At 42.7% G+C, this 23,917-nt stretch overlaps 1 protein-coding gene across 3 annotated transcripts in view; it reads right to left on the bottom strand.

The window, feature by feature from the left end:
* Nucleotides 1-23,917, bottom strand: part of WDR70 (WD repeat domain 70) — a 247,772-nt gene that overhangs the window by 33,029 nt on the left and 190,826 nt on the right. For all 3 annotated transcript variants that reach the window (XM_067545549.1, XM_067545548.1, XM_067545550.1), the window contains 3 exons: nt 23,818-23,917; nt 15,010-15,094; nt 13,893-14,031 (listed from right to left, as the gene is read on the bottom strand). In XM_067545549.1, the coding sequence (XP_067401650.1) occupies nt 13,893-14,031; nt 15,010-15,094; nt 23,818-23,917 (324 nt within the window). The remainder of the gene's footprint in view (nt 1-13,892; nt 14,032-15,009; nt 15,095-23,817) is intronic.

Genomic DNA, 23,917 nt, shown 5'->3' with positions numbered 1-23,917 from the left:
CTGTAAATGTCTAGGGATTTCATGGTCTTTGAGACCATGCAGAGTCTTGCCCGTCTTTTGTGAGAAGAGCAAAGGCCCTTCAAAAGGCAAATCCTGTTGTGCATCTGGAGGGAGTCTGGAGGAATGTAACCAGGATGAGTGCCTCATCATGATAGCAGGGGCCATGCTGTGAGCTGCAAAATCTGCTGCAGTGAGACCCACCTGAAGAGCTGTTCTGGCGACCAATTTACTATCCTCTATCAAAGACTGGAACGCCTGTTCACCTCATCAGGGAGGTTGTACTGAGACTTTGAAACTGTATCCTACAGGGTGAAATTGTAGCACCACAGAAAATCTTGATGTTTGCAATATGAAGCTGTAAACTGCCTGCGGAATAAAACTTCCTCCCAAATAAGTCCAGTTTCTTGTCCTCTTTATTTTTGGGGATTGACAACTGGTACCACTACAAGGGAGCCTGGAGGGGAATGATTATACAGGTGCTTTGACTCCTGATGAAGGGATATAGTACCTCCTGTCCCCTTTTTTGCAGTTGGAGGCAGGGAAGCTTGACTCTGCTAGAGGACCTTGGTAGGCTCTAAGATATCCTCATTTATAGGGAGAGCTATTCTGGTTGGAGATGCAGATGTCAAAATGTCCATCAGCCTGTGTGATTTTTTTTCCTGGTTCTCCTCTAGGCCCTAGCCATCCTCCTGAACAATTTCTGATGGCTCATAAATCATCAGGATACAGAGGATAGGCTCCACCACAATTACCTCATCAGGAGATGAGGAAAAGGCAACAGTACTGGGGGCTGGTCCAGTTCCTGCTCCTTTCGCAGCTGCTCGTGAGAGAGATCCCAAATCCATTCTGTGCCATGCTTGGTACTAATGGTAGGGTGCTTGTGCAGCCTATGCTCCTGATGACCAGTAAATGGAGCTGGCTCAGGTGGCTGTGGGGACATTCCTGAATGACCGGGGGAGCTCCATGGCTCCAGAAGGGCCACTGGTATAGCCCCAGCCACCCACCCGTGCATAGCCCAAGGGTCCCTTCTATAAACTCCTTTGCTGTAACTGAGGCTGAAACCAGGGCAGGCAAGTAACATACTACTGATCATGCGACTGACTAGACTGGGACACATAGGCATCCTACTTCAGAGTGAGAGATGAAGAAGCAGCCTCCTTTAGTGACCATTGCGGTGACATACCCGTCGGTATCAGTGAAGAAGGTTCAGACGCTGAAGAAAGGGGAGCCAGGGAGATCATCTGTGGCTTTCCCCTAGATGGTACCGCTTTAACTGGTATCCTGATGGCTGAATCCAATAAAAGTGCCTGGCGTGGAGATGAAGGTGCTGATGATGGTACCTTGGGAATCCATGCCAGGTGAGTCTCTTGAACTGCAGGTGCTAGTAGCACCAACAGGTTCAGGAACTCTCTTGCAGCCTCAAATGCCTCAGGAGCAGACCACACGAGGAAGACACTATGTGGTACCATGTCATGAGGAGAGGCTGACAAAGGTGCTTCAGGAGCCAGTCTTGTCATGACTGTACTGGGCTACAGAGTCAATGAACTCCTCTGTTTAGAGGTGTGCTCTGGGGCGTGTGCTCATAGAAGTGTGCTCTGGGGAGTGCCTTCTCTTTGAACACAACCAGGTCTTTAGACAAGCTTGACCTCTGTGCGTCTTTTGACAGTCCCAGCACCCAGCCCAATTTCCATGCCTCTTCCTCAGTCCCAGTGATGCCAATCTGCCTCTCAGTACCGGTGGCACTGGAGGTTTGCTATTGGTCAGTGCCAAGGTGCTCAGTACCCGGACTGAGATAGACAGTTCAGATGGAAGATGTAGTACCTATTTAAGCAGCAGATACTTTAGTCTGGCTGTCTATCCTTTTTAGAATGGGAGCCTAAAGCCCTTACAGTTGTTGTTCATGTGAGCCTTTCCTAAGCACTTAAGGCAGCTGGGGTAAGGGTCACTATTAAGCACTATGTTACTACAAGAGTGCGAGTGCTTGAAACCTGAAGAGCATAGCATATCTTTGGCACTGAGGCCAGTACCCAAACCAGGTGCTGGAACCAAACAAAACAACAAAAAAAGTGTTATTTAATTTACAAACTAATTATACAATGTCCATTGTTTACAGGATCTGCCTAAAGACATGCAGAAGCAAAGAGAGGGAGCTCCAACAAACATCATGGGCAGTAGGAAGGAACAGAGAGGTCAGGGGCAGTTCAGCCATTTATGCCTAAGACTGGTGCATGAGGTAGCAGATGGGTACCGCCCTAAGGGAAAAACTTGCTGACAACTGTGCCAGTGGAGTGCACAAACACTTAAAGTGGAATGGACTTGTACAATCACGTGAAGAATATATTTATCTTCAATTACAATAAGTGTTCTATTTACATTTTTGAGTGACCGTAGAGAAAAAATAACTATGAAATCACTCAGTAAAAAGCAACTAAATAATTTGTACCAAACTGCTAAAAGAATCTTTCTGTAAACCACATACAAGATATTAATCTCTCTCTTTATAAGCCGGTGATCCTTCTAACAAACAGCATGTACAACTTGTAAACTGCAGAAACACTGTCTGCCTTTAAAATACATTCATTCTTCAACATTCCTTAATTTGTTTATACTTCATCTTACATTGCAATTTGAGAAAAACAAGAAAAAGAGAATACTAATGAAAAAGCTGAATTGTACAAGGCAACTGAAAAGCACTGAGAAAACAGGTTACTTTTATTTTACAATGGCCTTTTATAGTAATTTTCCTAGTTTTTTTTTAGATGAAAGCTAATATGTTTAACTGTGTTTTTCTTAGAAGTGCAGTGTTGAAGTTGGATTCTGGACAGACCAATTTCAGAGGTATTAGTGCTGGCCTATAGAAAAGTATGTTATGATATCAGCTTTTATAAATCTTAATTCTTCATTTAGTAATTCCAGCGTTGTTCCGTTTTATCCACTGATTATATTCAAACTAAGAGAATGTCAATCTCGAATTTTAAAGCTACAAATCAGGAAAAGTAGAAATACTAAAATCTTATGGACAAAAGTCATTTACTACAGCTTTTAAAAAGGACTATTTAGATATCAGCACCTGCACAATACAAGGCCCAGAACCTGCAAAGACACATAAACATGCTTAGTTTTACACCATGTGAGTAGTCCCGTGGTTTGTAATTTTGTTTCTCTAATTTGGCACCTCTGAAGACTGGATTTCCACTCTGGTCTCAGCTCCCAAGAGTGAGACAGGCTGGAATCTTCTCCACATCTCTGAGATATTTTGCCCACTGAGGCAACAGTAGTTCAACCCTCCCACCCCCCAATTCTGAGAGCAACAGTGAGTGCCCCGATACCAGTCTAGAACATCCTGTTTCAGTGCCTAGATGAGAGAGCAATACATAGCTCCCAAAACTGGGAATTTCCAATAATTCTAAAAAATTGTTATGCTAGGACAAGATTATCAGGCGAAAAAAATTAGTCACTGAAAATGTTATTTCCTTTCCCAACTCAGAGAAGAGACGGTTACTTACCTTGCACAGTAAACTGAGGTTCTTCGATATGTGTCCCCCTGTGCGTGCTCCACTCTAGGTCTTGGTGCATCCTTGCATCCTCAATCGGAGTTTTTTTTTTTTTTAAGCCAGCAGTGCTCGTCTGGGTTGCGCACACACAATCCATGTCTCACGGTGCTGTTGGCACCCTTTTTGGCACGCGCGACCTGACACCCTCTGTTCCTTCTCTACCATGAAGCCGTATGTGTAGACTCCAAAGTAGAGGAGAGGAAGGTGGGTAATGGGGCACCCACAGGGATGCAAATCTCGAAGAACCTCAGTTACTGCACAAGCTGAGTAACAGTCTCTTCTTCTTCGAGTATTGTCCCTGTGGGTGTGCCACTCTAGGTGACTCTCAAGCAGTGCCCTCATTAGGAGGAGGGAGCTTCGGAGATCTTAGGTTGACTTGAAGAGAGTACAGATAGTCTAACTGCTGCATCAGTCCTTGATGCTTGGTCGATAATGTAATACTTCATGAACGTGTGAGCCGATGCCCAGGTGGCTGCTTTATATATTTCTACAATTGGGACATTGTGCAAAAAAGCTATGGACATGGAGACTGCCCTGGTGGAATGTGTTCTGACTTGTTGCAGTGGTGATATGCCTGCTTCTCCGTAACAGGAGTGAATGCATCCTGAAATCCACTTAGACAGTCTTTGCTTGGAGATCCCTTTGGAGTGATCTGCCAGTGATATAAAAAATTTCAGTGATTTCCTGAATCATAGAATCATAGAGTTGGAAGAGACCTCAGGAGGTCATCTAGTCCAACCCCCTGCTCAGAGCAGGACTAACCTCAGCTAAATAATCCCAGCGAGGGTTTTGTCAAGCCGCAGCTTAAAAACCTCTAAAGATGGAGATTTCACAACCTCCCTAGGTAACCCATTCCAGTGCTTCCCCACCCTCCTAGTGAAAAACTTTTTCCTAATGTCCAACCTAGACCTCCCCCACTGCAACTTGAGACCGTTGCTCCTTGTTCTGTCATCTGCCACCACCGAGAACAGCCTAGCCCCATCTTCCCTGGAACCCCTTTTCAGGTAGTTAAAGGCTGCTATAAAATCCCCCCTCATTCTTCTCTTTTGTAGACTGAACAAGCCTAGTTCCTTCAGCCTCTCCTCATAAGTCTTGTGCTCCAGCCCTCTAATAATTTTTGTTGCCCTCCGCTAGATTCTCTCTAACTTCTCCACATCCTCGTTGTAGTGGGGGGCCCAAAATTGGACACAATACTCCAAATGTGGCCTCACCAATGCCAAATAGAGGGGAATGATCACTTCCCGTGATCTGCTGGCAATGCCCCTCCTAATGCAGCCCAATATGCTATTAGCCTTCTTGGCAACCAGGGCACACTGTTACCTCCAGGTCCTTTTCTGCAGAACTGCTGCCTAGCTCGTCAGTCCCCAGTCTGTAGCTGTGCATGGGATTCTTCCGTCCTAAGTGCAGGACTCTGCACTTGTCCTTGTTGAACCTCATCAGATTTCTTTTGGCCCAATCCTCCAGTTTGCTTAGGTCCTTCTGTATCCTATCCCTATTTTCCAGGGTATCTACCACTCCCCCCAGTTTAGTGTCATCTGCAAACTTGCTGAGGGTGCAATCTACCCCATCCTCCAGATCATTGATGAAGATGTTGAACAAAACCGGCCCCAGGACCAACCCCTGGGGCACTCCGCTTGTGACCGGCTGCCAGTTAGACATGGAGCCATTGATCACTACTCGTTAAGCCCTATGCTCTAGCCAGTTCTCTATCCATTTTATAGTCCATTCATCCAACCCATACTTCTTTAACTTGCTGATAAAAATACTGTGAGAGACCATATCAAAAGCTTTGCTAAAGTCAAGGTATATCACGTCCACCGCTTTCCCCACATCCACAGAGCCAGTCACCTCTTCACAGAAAGCAATCAGGTTGGTAAGGCATGACTTTCCCTTGGTGAATCTATGTTGACTGTTCCTGATCACCTTTCTCTCTTCCAAGTGCCTTAAAATGGATTCCTTGAGGACCTGCTCCATGATTTTTCCAGGGATTAAGGTGAGGCTGACCAGTCTGTAGTTCCCCGGATCCTCTTTCCTCCCTTTCTTGAAGATGGGCACTATATTTGCTTTTTTCCAGTCATCAGGGACTTCCCCCTAAATTGCCATGATCTTTCAAAGATAATAGCCAATGGTTCTGAAATCACATCAGCGAACTCCCTCAGCACCCTCGGGTGCATTGTATGCGGCCCCATGGACTTGTGTATGTCCAATCTTTCTAAATAGTGTTGGACCTGTTCCTTCAGCATTGTGGGATGTTCACCTCCTTCCCATTCTGTGCCGCCCAGTGCAGCAGTCTGGGAGCTGACCTTGTCTGTGAAGACAGAGGCAAAAAAGGCATTGAGTACCTCAGCTTGCTCCACATCCTCTGTCACTAAGTTGCCTCCCCCATTCTGTAAGGGGCCCACACTTTCCTTAATCTTCCTCTTGTTGATAACATCCCTGTAGAAACCCTTCTTGTTCCCCTTCACGTCCCTTGCTACCTGCAACTCCAATTGTGCTTTGGCCTTCCTGATTTCATTCCTGCACGTTGGAGCAGTATTTTTATAATCCTCCCTAGTCATCTGATCAAGCTTCCACTTCTTGTAAGCTTCTTTTTTGTGTTTAAGTTCACCAAAGACTTCTTTGTTAAGCCAAGCTGGACGCCTACCATATTTGCTATTCTTTCTGCACATCAGGATGGTTTGTTCCTGTGCCCTCAATAAGGTTTCTTTAAAATACAGACAGCTCTCTTGGATTCCTTTCCCCCCTCATATTAGCCTCCCAGGGGATCCTGCCCATCAGCTCCCTGAGGGAGTCAAAATCTGCTTTTTTGAAGTCCAGGATCCATATCCTGCTGTTCTCCTTTCTTCCTTTTGTCAGGATCCTGAACTCGACCATCTCATGGTCACTGCTGCCTAGGTTGCCACCCGCTTCTACTTCCCCTACCAAATCTTCCCTGTTTGTGAGCAGCAGGTCAAGAGAAGCACGGCCCCTAGTTGGCTGCTCCAGCACTTGCACCAGGAAGTTGTCTGCAACACTTCCCAAAAACTTCCTGGATTGTGTGTGCTCTGCTGTATTGCTCTTCCAGCACGTCAGGGTGATTGAAGTCCCCCATGAGAATCCGGTCCTGTGAACTGGAAACTTTCCCTAGTTGACCAAAGAAAGCCTCATCTACCTCGTCCTCCTGGTCTGGTGGTCTATAACAGACACCTACCACGACATCACCCTTATTGTTCTTGCTTCTAAGCTCAACCCAGAGACTCTCAACTGGCTTAACTCCAGTTTCATATGGGAGCTCAGAGCAATCATACTGCCCTCTTACATACAGTGCAACTCCTCCACCCTTTCGCCCCTGCCTGTCCTTCCTGAACAGTTTATACCCATCCATGACAGTGCTCCAGTCGTGTAAGTTACTCCACCAAGTCTCAGTTATTCCTACCATGTCATATTTTCTTGACTGTGCCAGGACTTCCAATTCCTCCCTGCTTGTTTCCCAGGGTTCTTGCATTTGTGTATAGGCACTTGAAATAACTAGCCGATTGCCCTACTTTCTGAGTGCAATTTGTTCTTTCTAGATAGAAAGCTATAGCTCCTCTAATGTCCAGTGTGTGGAGGGCCGCTTCTTGTGCAGTGTTGTGAGGTTTTGGGTAAAACATGGGTTGGTGAATTGGTTGATTTATATGAAAAGATGATGCAACCTTGGGGTTAAACTTCGGATGGGGTGTAAGGGACACCTTGTCTTTGTGAAGGACTGTATATGGCGGATGTGCCATGAGCGGATGTGCCACGAGTGCCCTTACACATCGCGCTGATGTAATGGCGTCTAGAAACTACACTTTCATAAACATATATAGTAGGAAGCAAGTTGCTAGCAGCTCAAAAGGTGGTTTAATGATGGTTTTAAGCACTAGGTTGAGATCCCATGGGAGGGCGAATGTCTAGGTATACGTTCAGCATACCTGTGATAAGTTTCACTACAGAGTGTGTAAAGATTGATTTATTGTTTACTTGATTGTGGAAAGTGCTGATGGCTGCTAGGTGTACCTTAAGATAACTGATCGATAGATCTGTCTCCTTCAGGGTGAGAAGACAGTCAAGAATAGCTGAGACTGGTGCATCGATGGTGGTGATCTGTTTCGTGTGGCACCATGTGGAGAACCTGTGCCATTTTTGCAGATAAGTCTTCCTTGTGGCAGGTTTCCTACTATTTAGCAATATGTGTTTTACTGATTCTGAACATTGTAGTTCTGTATGCTGGAACCAGTTAGGAACCAGGCTGTCAGATGTACTTTCTTTAAGTCTGGATGAAGAATACAGCCGCTATCCTGAGATAGGAAATCCCTGAGAAGTGCAAGGGAGATAGGTTTGCATGCTGACATTTGTATCAGGTAAGTGAACCATGGTTGCCTGGGACACAGTGAAGCTCAGTATTACTGTTGTTTTGTCCTTGCATATTTTGTGCAGAGTTCTGAATATCAGCGTATGGGTGGGAAAGCATAAAAAAGTTCCACATTCCAGTCTAGGAGAAACGCGTCCCTCATTGATGCTTTTCCTAACCCCATTCTTGAGTAGCAGTGATGGCATTTGCAGTTCTGTGTCAAATAAGTCAATTTTGGGGTAACCCCATAGTGGGAATACTTTTCTCAGGACTCCCATGTGCAACTTCCATTTGTTGTTGCTGCTGAAGTGCCTGCTTAGAATGTCTGCGGTGGTGTTCTGAACCCCGGGTAAGTAAGTGGCTGATATATCTATGTTGTGGTGTATACATCAATTCCACAGTTTTATTGTTTCCGTGCACAGAGAGTTGGATTGTGCCTCTCCTTGTCAGTTGATGTAGAACATGCACGCGATATGGTCCATCATGATTTTTATCTATTTGTTTCTTACTATAGAAAGGAAGTGGGAACACACGCTGTGGATCGCATGTAATTCCAGTAAATTTAAGTGGAGACTTGTTTTGTCTGTGGACCACCTGCCCTGTGCGGTATGTTCTTACAGATGTGCTCCCCAGCCTAGCAGAGATGCGCCCGTAGTTATCATAATTAAAGATAGATCCCATGTGAATGGGATGCCTGATGTCAGGTTCACGCGTTGCATCCACCCTCTAAATCATTGTTTGCCTTTGTTCGGCACCATTAACATTCTGTGAATGGAATGCTTTTGTGGTCTGTAGACTGTTGAGAGCCACAACTGTAGGGTTCGCATGTGTAGTCGTGCGTTTTGCACTATAAAAGTAGTGGCTGCCATGTGTCCAAGCATTTGGAGACATGTGGGCAGTTACAGTTGGGCTGCTTTCATTGTGGCTTGCAAGTTTACTATGGTATCGAACCTGTGACCCGGTAGCGACGCCGTGGCTGTGTGGGAATCCAGATATGCCCCTTACAAATTCTATCAGGAATTTGCTGCACAAGAATCAAGGTGGATTTGTTTAATATTAGCCCTAGTTTTTGAAAGAGTGTTCTTGTAATCTGAACCGCATGAACGGCCTGAGATTGGGTGTGTGCCTTTATGAGACAATCGTCCAAATACGGGAATATGGTTATGCCCTGTCTGTGTAGATGCGCTGATACGACCGCGAGTACTTTGGAAAACAGTCTTGGGGCAGTGGACAGGCCGAAAGGTAGTACTGCATACTGATAATGGTTGGTTCCTGGTGTGAATCAGAGGAATCTGTGATGTGCTAGATGGATAGTAATGTGAAAGTATGCGTCTTGGAGGTTGAAGGCTGTGAACCAGTCCCCCTTTTCCAATGCCAGTATTATGGTAGACATAGTGACCATCCTGAACTTTTGTACTTGTATGAACTTGTTCAACCTCCTAAGGTCTAAAATTGGTCTCCAACCTCCGTTCTTCTTTTGGGTCAGGAAATAATGAGAATAAAATCCTCTGCCCTTGTGCTGAGGTGGGACGTGTTGTATGGCACCTATCTGCAACAGGTGATCGACTTCCTATTGTAATAGATGCTCATGAGATAGGTTCCTGAAGAGTGACAGGGAAGGGCATTGGGTAGTAGATTTGAAAATGAAGGGGACAATATATTCCATGTGGATAATCTCCAAGACCCATCTGTCTGTGCTGATGTTTGCCAAGTTTGATAGAACGGGCATACTCGGCAGTCAAAAACAGTGGTGTTTGGTATCATTTCTGGCTCTGGAATTTGGGGGTGGTCGAACAGACCCTTGACCAAAACCTCAAAATTGAGGCTTCGATGGAGCAGCCTGAGATGTTGATGGCTGCTGATTTGATTGTCTGCGTCGCTGGGGTCTTTGTCTATTATGTGACGGAACATGTCATCTTTACTGTGATTGATGCCGATATCTGAAGTTGTAAGGTTGGTACCTAAATGGTTTTCTTTCTGTCGCAGGTGTGTATATCCTGAGGGTATGGAGTGTGGCCCAAGAATCTTTCATTTTATGCATCACCTCATCCGTTTTTCTGCGAAAAGCTTCACCTTGTCAAATGGCAGATCTTCGATCGTTGATTGAAGCTGCTTAGATAAGGCAGCAGAATGAAGCCATGATGATCTGCGCATGATTACCGCGGTTGTGACTGTCTTGGCCGCAGTATTGGCAATGTCGAGCGAGGCCTGTAATGCCTTTCTAGCAATTAATTGACTCTCCTTTATGTATGATTGAAATTGCTCATTTTTGTTCTTTGGGATACGTTCAATGAATTTTGCCATCTTTGTGTAGTTGTCATTATTATAACTGGACAATAGGGCTGCATAATTAGCTACTCTTAATTGTAGAGTAGCAGAGGTGTAGACCTTTCTGCCCAGCAAGTCCATTCATTTATCATCCTTGTCCTGGGAGGTTGATTTATTATGGTGTTGCTTAGATCTATGGTTGGTTGCCTCCACCACCAGGGAATTTGGTGGTAGGTGGGTGAAAAGAAATTCTGTGCCGTTGGCTGGTACGTAATATTTCTTGTCAGCCCTTTTGCGAGTGGGGGGAATAGTGTCTGGAGTTTGCCACATGTTATTGGCCGGTTCCATAAGGGCATCATCCATGGGGAGAGAGATCTTCGAAGAAGTCAAGGTCTGGAGAATTTTGAGCAGTTTGTGCTGTGATTCTGAGACCTCTTGGAGGGGTATGTCAAGGTTGTCAGCTACCCTCTTAAAGAGGTCCTGAAACTGCTTGAAGTCGTCGGCAGTCATGGGGGGTGGAGGGATTATGGCCTAGTTAGGAGAAGAGGATGAATTATTTGCAGGTTGCGTAGTGACCTGCTATGCAGTGTCTTTGGAAGGTTGAAATTGAGTATCCATGAGAATGGATCTTGCCAGAGATTTTTCCCTATGCCTGTGAGAAGTAGATGGTCTACTGTATATGAAGTAGGTAGACCAGGCATCCCAACCAGGCCAGTGCATGCGGTATATGGGAGTGGTGGTCCGAACCAAGGGGGTGCCACCCATGTGTGTGCTGGACATCTGTGGTGTATTTGGCATCTGGATGCTTCCTGCTTAGGTGAGGAACGTTGGGGAGAAAATATCGCCTCTTCCCCTTCATACTCCTCATTGTTGGAAAATGATACAGGAGAAATCGATTCATCCTGATTAAAATGCACTGAGGAAGTATCAGTGCTGTATAAAGGTGATATAGGGGAGGATGTTAAAAATTCCTCCTTTGAGGCTTAGTACTGACATTTCTCCAGGCATTTTCTCGGTGCTGGAGTAGTCAGTGTGGTTGTCAATGCTGGTGCCAGAACTGGGTCTGTGCCGAGGGGTGGTGCCAACACAGTTGATGGTGCCGGTGGTACCGGATATGTAGGCAGTGCAGATGGTGCCATAGCTGTTATTGGAACAGATGCAATGATGCTGGTGGATATTGGTGCCATAGTATTTGTCGGTGCCGGAGGTTTTGTCAGTGCCGAGCCAGTGGTGGGTTTTGCCGCTCTACGGGCCATTGATTTTGACGGCGCCATGTCCGAGTGGGGATGGTGGGACTTGGCTCCATAATGGAGCTATATGGATCACTTGGTAACTCAAGAGCCATTGTACCGGAGGAACCTGCAGCCTCTTTGGTACTGAGTCTCTCTTCCTTAATAGGAGAGGGCCTCCTCTTTTTCCCATGGTTTGTGTCCGGTGGTGTCCAGGGTCCGAAGCAGGTTTGAGAGTTTTCTGCATCAGAATGAGCTTAAGGCAGAGGTTCCTATCACACCTAGCTCTGGCTTCAAGGTTTCTACAGTGAGGACATTTTTGAGAAATGTGTCCTTCACCAAGACATATAATGCACTCTGCGAGCCCATCGCATGCTGGCATCACATCTCTACAGGAGGTGCAGCTCTTGAAGCCGGGCAAGCTTGGCATGTTGCTCAGGATGGTGCAAGGAGAAGAACTAACCTGGCCTAAGGGAAAAATAAGTATTGAAAAAAAAATTTTTTTTAACCAAACAAAGTGGAGTAACTATAACTAGTGACAAAACTGACCAAAGTTGGTTTAAAAAAAAGAAAAAAGAAAAAAAAAAGTAAACTTTAGAGATTCTCTATCGAGCTCTGAGGAACTGCTGGAAGCTCCATCTCGGACCGCGGATGGTTGACAAGGAACTGAGGGTGTCGGGTCCCATGCGCTGAAAAGGGCGCCAATGGTGCCATGAGATGTGGATTGTGTGTGCGCGACCCGGACGAGCGCTGCTGGTGAAAAAAAATCTCTGATCGAGGACGTGCCAAGACCTAGAGTGGAGAACCCACAGGGACACTACTTGAAAAAGAACTTGGTTGGGTGAGTAGAAACACAGTCAAATGACATTTTCAGAAAAGCAAAACAACAGGTGAGAAACTACTCTTCTATAAAAGGCACCATACCGACTGGAATTACACTCTTGTAGAACAAAAAGCTACAAACCTCTTCTGACTGCTGTTGTAAAATGTGCCTCTCTCCACGTGCCAGTAGGAGATGGAGCCGTCATGACCAGGTACAGACTCTCACTCCTGCAGACTTCAAATTCAGTTTGGCTAGAGCTTTAGTGTCATCTTCATCATTTGCCCTATGCCCCAGATGGGCTACTCACAGCACCTGTCTTCCATGCTTTAACTTACATAGCCTTTGATTTGTCATGATGTTGTAGAGGGGGCACTGACGCATTGACATTTTGTCTCTCAATGAGGCTCTGCTACTGGTACCACAAAAGGGCCAAAAAAATCTCAAAGCTAGGGTGGCTTCTGGCCTGTCTCACAGTAGGTAGATGACATTTAAGTATAGAAATCCCATCAATGTTATCTTTAGAGAAATTCTTTAATACTAAAGAAAATCTGCAATGTGGTAAAACAGCTATATATAAAATATGTGAGCTGGAATAAAAAAGCTTTCCCCCTCAAAACCTCACTCTTCTTTTTTGCTTCATCCTTAATTCTCTGTGTTTTTGATTTCCAAATCTTCTGACATAGAAATGTTTGTTATAACAAATTCAGCCACAGGAAGATTTCAGTGATCAGAAAATGGGATATGATGAACAAAATTCTTGTACAAATATGAGTCAATGTAAAAGGACACCAGCAGGAACAGTCTTGGTAGGCTATGCCAGTAAAGACTGACATGGCTCATTAGGTGGATCAATAGGCAGGTGCGGCATATAATTGGACAGCTGATATTCTGTCTCATCAAGCATAGTGGATGTTTCATATCTGGTGTGCAGACATCCACAACTCTGTTCCACTCCCTGACTACTATAATCTACTTTCATGTCTGAGCACACCACGATGGCAATTGGTTTTATATGACATAGTCTTCACCTATGGTATTAAGTTATTTCCTTTCGTATCAGGAAATAGCTGGATTGTTGAATTCATACACATAAGCCTTCTTGTATTACAGGTTCAAGACTTTTAAGACTGCATATTACTGTTGACAAAGGGTATTCCTTGTCCAAGGGTTTCACATTGGTGACTTATCCTTCTGTCAAAATGTGTGAGGGGTTCTGCACCGAGGCTGGTACTAAGCTGATTCTATACCCATAGCAACGACACCTCCAACTACTAGGGATAAAAATGAGTTTTGCCCCCCAAGAGAGCTGAATCTTTTAACACGAGAACTAGTGGATTCAATGGCACGGGCATGTGTTCAGAATTTTAGGATTTATACCTGGTTTCACAACTGGATAGGGTACCAAGGATGTCTCCAGAGCAGCACAATTAGTATATGAATAAATAAAGGATGGCATTTTTCCAGAGAATTCTACCCTGTCTTCATTCAGGCATGTTCTCGGAAATGGGATTTAGGTTAATGAAGATTACACGTACGTTAAAGGAAATTACATGCATGTAAAAGGGAGAAGTGCCACCTTAATTTTCATATTTGAAATGTGAAAAAGGTCACTTGATTTAATTTATATTTTGAATTTTATTGTAAAAGAAAAATAAAATACGTACAGCATCTGTGACTTCTATTTCATACACTTTCTGGAATGTCTCCCGTTCAAAGAAAATAAGCTTCCCATTGCCACATCCTTTCTTAACAGAGGTGCCCGTGACAAGTAGCTTATCATCTGGGCTGAAACAGCAATCTGTCCTGTAGATAAAATAAATCATCATCATCATCACGGGCATACCTGTAATATGTTTACAAGAACATGATTACAAGTACAGTTAAACAAATCTTCAAGACAGTACCTTTTATCTGTTACAGTTAATAGAGAAGGTTTTTAAAACCTATTGTCAATGGCTTAACTATGCCTGACAACTAAAATCATGCATATTATAGCGGCTAATTATTAAATATTATTGATCATGTTTATTATAGGTAGTGCTTAGGGACCAACAAAGAATGGGGCCCCATTGTGCTAGGCACTGTATAAACAGAGTAGCAGATGGTCCCTGCCCTGGAGAGTTTACAATTTAAACAGACAACACAGACACAGGGTGAGGGAAGGGGGCAGAACACTCAAGCAGAATGAACTATGTGATGACAGCAATCAGGTTAGCTGCACAATTACCATTATTGGGGAGGAGGGGGGTTTAGTTAGGAGGCGATAAGTGACATGGAAAGAAAAGTAAAGGGAGAGGGGACACTGAAGGGAAGGGAATGTGACAGAAGAGGTGAGCAGAAGGAAGAGAGACAAGTGTAGAACGAAGCTGATGTGAAGAGACTGTGAGGGAGGTGGAGCAAGAGAGTTGGAGCAAACAGACAATCTGCACAGGGTAAAGGAAATCCAGTCAAAACTGTAGCTTGTCTGAATGTCTGAAGGTCCCTGCTTTGGCTTCTTTCCACAGCTGCTCCTACTGGCTGGAGTGTCTGGCTGATTCCTCTGTAGTTTTTCCCCCAAGGCCAGATGGCTGGGGGAAGGCAGCACCACCTGGCTCTTACTGCCTCCAGACTGCTTGAGGATTTGCAGGGGGGGGGAGGAGGAGGTAGGGGTGTCTTTCCTGAACAGTTCAGGGATGGCCTCAGCTGGCCTCCATTTTTCCCCACCTCCCAGTACAGCAGTCCCTGCTTTGGCTGTTTCTGAAGCTGCTTCTAATAACTGGAGTAAATGAATAAAATACTTACATTGGGAAGAAGCTGGACAGACCTTCAGCTGAATTAAGAGGTTTTTTAAATTGCCTGATATCCCATATTTTTAATGTATCGTCTCCTATGAAACAAAAACAAAAAACAAACAAAAAAGTATGAAAAACAAATGATAAAACTTAGCACATAAGAGTCAAGAATTACATATCTGTAAGAACTTAATTTTTGTCAAGTGACCCAAAAAGCTAAATAAATCAAGAAAACAAAAGCAGGGAAAAAAAAAGTACCGGCATGTTTAAGAGGCGGGAACGCTACATGAAAAGAATGAGTTGCTTGTGTCTAAAGTAATGGCTTAAAGTTCAGTAATGAAGTATCACCTGTAGTGTTCCTTACAGTATTCTCCAATGAGACTATCATGGACTTTTCCTCAGTGACAGAATCCCACCAACATCCACTGTATGACTTTTACCTTTTCCTTAGAGAATGGTAACTTCCTACACACTAATCCCTCCTGTGCTTGTGAGGGTTTTGGGGTTCTAAAGGTTTCTTTTTGAGGAGGGTGTAAATTTAATTTTTATTGACATTTCACAAGCTACATCACAAAGATTACAATGGAAGGAATGGTTCAAAAGTTACATTAGAAATATGAGGCCAGATTATAGCTAGTCCTACATGGGTGGAAAGGAGAAGGAGAGAGCATAAGGAGCTCTCCCCTCTTCCTTAGCAGACTCACAGCAGCCAAGCACAATCCAACAGCTAAGCATGGAGTGCAGGCATTAGCTACCTGGAAGGGGGCAAGGACAGGTAGATAGAAAGTAGTCCCAAAGCCCATCCCACTTTCTGCACCAGACAGCAGAGCTGACCAGTTGCAGCTGGTGCACACACTTCACCCATTACAAGTGTACCAAAGCTGCTGCATATGTTCTCCCACTGAAATTCTGAGTGACTTGCTGAACAGCCCCTGCAACACAATTGTGTCTGTAAAAGCCAGAACTACTTCTCAATAAGTCATTTATAGCAGTTGTCACATGTCTGATAAATATGGTATGATTCTGCAGACCAAGCAAAATTACATTGTTTATTCCCTTTTGGAAAGTTATGTCACATTAACTTGTTAGAAAGGATTAGTTATCTGTAATTCTTTTTCATAGAGAGATATGCATCTTTGTGGATTACCATTCTGGGGTACATATTTCCAGCATGAGATGAGGCAGAAATTCTCAGAGTCCTCGAATTTTGAGTCTCTGAGGCACCAACAGGGTCCTGCACATTACACATCCCTCACTCAGGTAACTAGCTGACCTCCCTGCATTCCAGGTCAGCTCCTTACAAAGGTGAGAAGAGGGACTTGCAAACAAAAGTCAATTTAAAAAGTACAAGGAGACTAAATCCAGATAAGCAGTTACAGAATTCCCCTGAATTCTGATGAGACGAGCTGGGTGAGCGGTAATGCATAGAAATGCACATTACCAGAGCAAAAGAATTACAGGGAAGTCATTTTCTTCTCTCCAAATATATTCATCACTGTGGACTCCCATTCATGGAGACTAAAGAGCTCAAAGGGCATCTCTAAAATAAAATGTGAATGAAAAAATGGGTAATGGACTGTAACAAAGAAAAAAATCAAGGTTAGTGGCATATCTTTGGATGAAAGTAGTTGTGTGTGTGTGTGTGCGTGCGTGCGTGCGTGCGTGCGTGAGACTAAGATATCTCTTTAACATGAAAGCTTGTTAAAAGGTGGCAAATTTAAATACAAATATTTTGACCAGAGTAAATCTCTGTTGGTTGGGAAGGCGGGGGGAGGGAAAAGAGAGAAGAAAGGATTTTTAAACCCCTATCCTAGGAATATCTATTTATTTTAGGGTTTTCTATAGTGACCATCCCAACACTACCGAAGTATTTGCTTCTGTAACATGAAAAACCAAAATTATTGTCTAGATGCTAAAACGAAACCATCAGTGCTTTGTTAATGTGTGCAAAGAATATCATTTGGCTGCTTTGCAAATTTCCTGGACAGGGACAGATCTGAGGCTAGCAGCCAAGGCTGCTCTGTCCCTAATGGAATGAGCCTTGACATGATCTTCAAGCTGCAGGCCTGCCAGGCTGTAGCAGGGAGAAATGCAATCAGACAGTTATTTAGACATAGCTCTCTTGCTAACAGCAAAACCTATTGTATTGGTGTGAAAAGAAGAAGCTAGAAAGACTTTCTCAGGGCTTTGGTCGGTTTTAGATAAAAAAAAAAAAAGTCTAAGGTCATTTTCACATTCGGCTTATGAAGAAAGGCTTTGTTGGGATGGACATTCAGATGTGGGCGAAATGTTGGTAGAATGACTTGGTCATCAAGGTGGAACTCTTATCACCTTTAGAATAAATTTAGGATGCAGCCGCAGAACTACCATATCAATGAAAATTTAATATACTGTAGATCAGACAACGGGAGCTCCAAACTCACTCACACTTGGAGCTGAAGTCACTGCCACCTGGAAAATGGGTATATTATTATCCCACAACACCAGGGTTTATTTAATAAATATTTCTAAATGCATCAAGCCCTAGAACGGCTGCAGCAACATTGGTTTCCATTCAACTAATCCATGACAGACTAAAATAACTGCCAGATGAATCCATACAGAGTAAGTTTTTAAATTTAATCTCAAATGAATAAAGAAGGCAGTCAAGCAGTTTTTTAAACGAGGCATTCAAAAAAGTCCACATTAGGCTTTAGCATACCACATCACCGTTTTTTTCCACTTAAAGTTGTAAATGTTTATGGCAGACTTCTTCTGAGAAGCTGGGATGATTCTATATAGTTGCTCAGAAACACAATGCCTCTGCTTTGTCCACTATCATGACAATAAGGAGCACAAGGATCACAGGGTGGATTTCGATCCATGTGATTATTTGTGGTGAGACTCGTAGCATGATGGCATCAACCACTGCCATTCCTAATAGGGTTTAGATCCAAATTTGTCTTAGTTGACAGAGAGCTACCAGAATAATTATGCCTTCAGCTCTGCTGAGCCAAGATAGGTCTTTTGCAAATAGCCTTCAGTCAAGGTAAAACCAACATGCTGACGGAACAGGATAAAATGCTGATCAGGAAGACTGTAAAGGATACAGACAGGTGAGAGAGATACTGTGAAGCAAGAGTGCTGCCACAAATTGGAAAGATCCATGAACCAGTGATAATCTCCAGGGAGCTCCACTGTTGACAAAAGCCAGAAAAGCAATTGTCCTGGAAACATGTGGCTCAGTCTAGCTAACCGAGTGAGTGTTGCATGAGGCTCCCTTGCTGGTACCTCGAAGTCTCAAACTTCAGAGTTGTGGCAGTTTCCCACAAGTCTCATGCTGAATGCATAGATCCAAGGATGATCACTGAATCATTACAAAGATCACTGGAAAAGATTCATTTCTCCACACTAACATCAAAGTTTACAGAATGAGATAAAATTATTTAATACAACACATGAAAGCTATTTACATAACATAACAAGATTAACATAAGACAACATCAAATATTAAATGTATGAAAACAAAAACATATCTTTAACACTGTCTATATATATTCTGGCCCTTACATGTATGAGAGTGGAAGGAGTGGATGGAGGAATGGAAGGAGTGTGTGCACAAGATGCATGAGATGCCTATGCACAGCTGAAGTCCCTTTTCTCTGAGCAACGCAGGGGCTCCTGCTCTTGTGTCTTTGGGGTGTACATTATCTCAAAGGGGGCAAGGTCACACCCCTGTACTTCTGCAGTGGCTCAGGCATACAAGGCTCCTGTAGGCCACTTACGGAGCTACCTAGTAGACAGGAGCTGCTCATCACTCCCTGCATGGGCCAAAACCTAAATGACAGAACCTGGGCCTTTGGGAGAGAAATTATTATTCCACATTTCTACACTTTAACCATTTTGTATGTCTCCTAGGATGACCTGATCCCTCCAGACTTTACCCTTCCAAAAGACCTTCCCACTTGGTACTCTGTTTAAAAATATTAACTTCTCTATCCAAGAAGAAATAATGGCTGCTAGAACTTCATCTAGTCTGACCTCCTGTATAACACAGACTGTAAGATTTCTCAGAATTAATATCTCTTTGAACGAGAGTATTTTTTTTAGAAAAACATCCAATCTTGATTTAAAAACCAGATATTAAAAATAGGTGATATACCCATATAATATCCATTAGTGCCAATAAACAAACATTGGCTTTTTATTTTAGGTGAGCGTCAAGATTTATTTACTTAAGCAATACTGACTGAAGCAAAGCCAAAGTTAATATTTACCTCAAGGAACAAATCATCTTGCTGTTCATCAAAATAAAAGTCAATATAGATCAAATATTTAAATGTATTTAAGGTGCCTAACTCCCAAAGTTACCTTTAAAAATCGAGGCCAATATGTATTGTTATACACACTCTCTGACTGTATTAATTAGAAATACTGTATCTGGAATCCCCTCTCTTTCATCATGAAGTTCTAAATGTAACCGTTTTTCCTTCTAAATATTTTAAATATGAGGTGAAGATAGAAATTCAAGGGAAAAAAAAGTATATTCATCTCTGAACCACACAGGTAGCACATATTTGCACATGCTATCTGATAGCTCAGAGGTGAATAGTTTTCACTGAATTTAGCTACACTAAGGCCATGTTTACATCATCACTTTGTTGGTATAACTTATGCACTCAAGGTTGTGAAAAAACACTTCCCTGAGTGACATAAATTACACCAACAAAAGCACTGGTGTGGCAGCGCTATGTCAGTGGGAGAGCTCTCCCACCAATATAGCTACCACCACTCATGGAGGTGGTTTTATTATGTCAATGGGAGAACAACAGCTACATGAGCAATCTTACAGTGGAGCAGTTGCATCAGTTCAGCTGTGCTGCTGTAAGCTCTCTAGTGTAGACATGGCTTTGGTCAGGATGAACTGGTTTTCATTTATAAGTTGAATAGTTAAGACTGCACCAGACCTAAGAGTTGTTCACCTCTGAGAAGATACACCAAAGAAACTTACTGAGCCACTACGTGACTTTTCAGTTACTTTTATATTATAAACAACAAGAGAAATTAACTGTAAATTCCATATAACATCAGAATATTACTCAGTTTTATTTTATGATAGATTAGTAGATACATGTTTCAATCACTCTTTATTGTTAAGTTAAAAAAACATTCCCAAACATGCTTTTTTTAAAATAACGCTCATAGTCACAAGTGTGTGTAAATATCACTTTCTTAAATTTCTGTCAGGTTATTAGCTGACAAGAATGAAACCAGGAACTCCCATAAGCAACTCCTCTGCTGTTCCTTTTCCCTTGTGCCTGCAGCTGAGCCCTGCCTCACCTCCCTCATCTCCGACTCAGAATCTACATCAGATGCAAGGGAGGCAATCAGGCTTTCAGTGAAAGTCCCCATTCCCCCAAACAAAGATCCTCTTTGATCCTAAGCACTTAGCAGGTGTGCTAATCTATGAATGCTGGATCCACACCTGCTTTTATTGGTACAGATCCAAAGCAATATTTGTATTACAACATTAACCAAACAAAGAAGTTAAAATAAAGCATGAATCCTTCTCATTTTTTAGTATAGCAGATATACAGATTTTTAAAAATCAGCTAACTAGGCAAGTACTGTATATTAAAGTATTATGTTTAAACACACTAAGGGGCCATTTTCTTATACTTAAATCCTGCATACTATAAATCAAGTTTTTATACAACTTAGACTGAAATGTGATAGACTGAAGATTAAATAAATTAGACAGAATCTGACCAGTCATCTGGATGTCTGATCACTGGGATACATCTTCTGGGGACAAATAAAAGTGGGAAAAACACAGGGAAAGGAAGTGTAACACAACACTAAAAAGACACAAAAGCCAACTGAGTAAGTTCTATAAATTCACAAATACAGAACTTAAGAAAATGTCCTCAGAAGAAGGTGACCTAACAATGACTGATGAGTGGACTTCAAATGAACTGGAGGAGTATAAAAAAGCTGAGCTGGAAAACAAAGGCGAATAGGCTTTGATCATGTTGTTCCAAGTATCAGATGAACAGTCCCTCATGTGGTGTTTCAGCATCTTTATTGACTGGGCCTGGCCAGAAGCAGAGAACTCTGAGCCACATGAAAATGAAAAATAAATGAAAAATTTAACCAAAAATAACGAAAAATTTAGCTGAACTCTTGGAACTTCAGATTTTGGAGAAAGGTATGTTTCATTCTTAGTTTTCCTGAACCATCCCTTATACAAAGCACCTGATAATTGGACCACAATATCCAAGAGCTTCTGATCAAGATAGCATTCTACTAAGAACACAGTTACTAAAAGCATTCTTTCCATCAACTGTGTGATCAATGCTTCCTTTTTTATTAGATACTGGCAGGCTTTCCTTAAACACATTATACTGCAAGCTCATGGGCAGGAAATGAGAGCTTGGATCACTACCACAATACAACTAATACATAACATCAAATAAACAGGTCATCTCTGCCTTTTTTGAACAAATATTTGTCCAGACAAAACTGTGTTAAACTAGAGTTAAGGCTGAGAGTACGTATCAGTATTTATAATAAATTATAATTGTAAAAAAAACCCCAAAACCCACCATTAAAATGCATGAAAGAGAGTTGTGATTAAACTTAAAAGAAATGCAAACATTTTTTAAGAATGGAAATGCACAGTTAAGGCATTTAAACTAGCCCAACAAGTTATTCTGAGATTCCTAATACACTAGTAAATAAATTCTAACATAAGTCTTTGCCATCTCAAAATTTGTTTTGTACAAGACTTTTTTTGGAGGATGGGGTGGGGCAGGAACTCGTTTGCAGTTACTAAAAATAGTTGCTTTAGAGTGATGCCTTTTCCTGTCCTGTGAAAATTTTCAAATAATAGTTTAAACACTTTTTAAAAGCCTCCATATTTAAAATATAGCATGGCTGATCACCTCAAATTGGTGAAAACTTTTCTGTTGGGTACAGTTGCATAACTGAAAGTGGAAAGGACCTTTATTTTTATTAAGAAGTTTAAACTGAGTGAGAGTGAAATCTGGACAACTGTACAATTCTCACTCTTCATTGTGGAGAGGCAACTGAACTCCCAACTGCATCCTCATTAAGGTTGGCTCCCCCACATCCAGCTCTTGTCCTGCACAATGGAAACACACCAAGGGTCCTATATTTTTCTCTTTGGGTATTGCAATCAATTTCCTTCACTTACATGAAAGACCCAAAAAGGAAAGGACAAAGGAAGAAAATGAACGGCATAAAAATATAGTCTGATTACAGCATGATAGGCAGCTCTGAAAATCTCTGTCTGCAAGCAGGAGGAGGGGACTCAGAGAACTGTTATAAAAGTTTCATTATTTTTAAAGGAGCAGAGGTTGACAACACTTGATAAACAAGACGATCCCCATTTCATGGTGTTTACAATACAAATTAGATAAAAAACCAGAAAAAACGGGGGCACTTCCCTCACTTACCTAACAATTGCGCCCCCTCTTCCCTCGAACCCCCCATTTCAGGAAAAAACAGGGCCTACAGTGCATGAAGCGGGGCAGCAGCAACACGGGGAGCAGCGAGCACCAGCAGTAGTGCAGGGAGTGGGGAGAGCAGCAGCAGCAGCAGCGAAGGGAGCATGCCTGGCAGCGACAGGGGGCTACTGCTGCTGCAGGAGGTGGGTGGCAGCGGTGGCTGCTTCCGTCCCCGGGGAGCGTGCTCTGTCCCCTGCTCTGTGCCCTCCACCCCACCATGATCCATCTTGCGCCCCCCCCTTGGGGGCCCACCCCCCACTGTGAGAACCACTGGTATAGACAAGTGAACTGGGGAGAGAATAAACAGTAAACAATATGACGTGAATACAGCTTGAGAGATGGATGCTTCTTAAATAAAAAAGTTGTTACTTTTAAACATTGTGTATTAGTGTTGAACATTTCTTAATTTTATTGTATTAAATTTTAAAATTTCTGTGTTTGGTGGATTATTATTGCCAGAGTTAAAAAAGAGATTGGAATTTGTACAATAAAAACTGAAAAATACATTAAATAATTTCCTTCTACGTTTTCCATTAATTATTTTTATAAATGTCCTTCCATAAAAGTGTACGACAGGTGTTCTCAACATTTTTGGACTCATGCCTCCCCTCACATTGCAAAATAGGACTTTCCAATGTAATCTATATGGAACTGGAGTCATTAATACATTAATTCCAATAAAGACTTTAAATAAATCAGTCCTTTTATCCTGCTGTGCGCAGACTAGGAAATCTTTAAAAGCATGAAATTTCAGGGAGTACTTCTCAATTTCAGCACTAAAGAGTGCTAGGGGGCATTGCGACCCAGTGTGCCAAGTTGCAATGCCACACACTTAAATTTGGCCCAGTTGTCACTCCATCATGGTGGAAGGGTGGCTGGACCAATAGGTCGCAAATAGGTCCAATGTGCAACAGCTCTCAAAGCCACTCACTCAAATTTTAGTCATGACGGAGGTGTTGTTGGGTCATCAGTGATGTTGTGACCCCCAAGAGCGAGAAGGCTTTCCTCACTCCCTTAGAAAGTTTGACACACTCCCCACCCATGTTGAGAACTTCTGAAGAAGCACAATTTTAGAGTAAGGTATCGTAATAAAAGATAAGATTTGTGAAGCATTTCTGATTAAAAAGAAAAAATCCAGAGGATAGCTAACTTCTGATGTCAATGTCTTATTTTCCTAGTATGAAAAATTACCTCTAGGTGATAGGATTAAAATGGCCAGAATTGCTTTCCCACATTAGTTAATAGTTAGCATAAACCTAAGCTTATCTTTCATTAAGCGATACACATCAAAGAGCTTTTTATTCACCTACCTCCTCGACTAGCAAGGACAGTACCATCATAGGAAAATGTCAAGCAGGAAGTGTCAGTGCCAGGAACATGTGCCTGCCTGCAGTGGAATTTTGTATGAAC

Source organism: Emydura macquarii, unplaced genomic scaffold (assembly GCF_026122565.2).
Source record: "Emydura macquarii macquarii isolate MOO-44397 ecotype Brisbane River unplaced genomic scaffold, CSIRO-AGI_Emac_v2 contig_1045, whole genome shotgun sequence".
Lineage (NCBI taxonomy): Eukaryota > Metazoa > Chordata > Testudines > Chelidae > Emydura > Emydura macquarii.
Note: the sequence above shows the minus strand (reverse complement) of the source record. Positions and strands in the feature narration are given on the sequence as shown.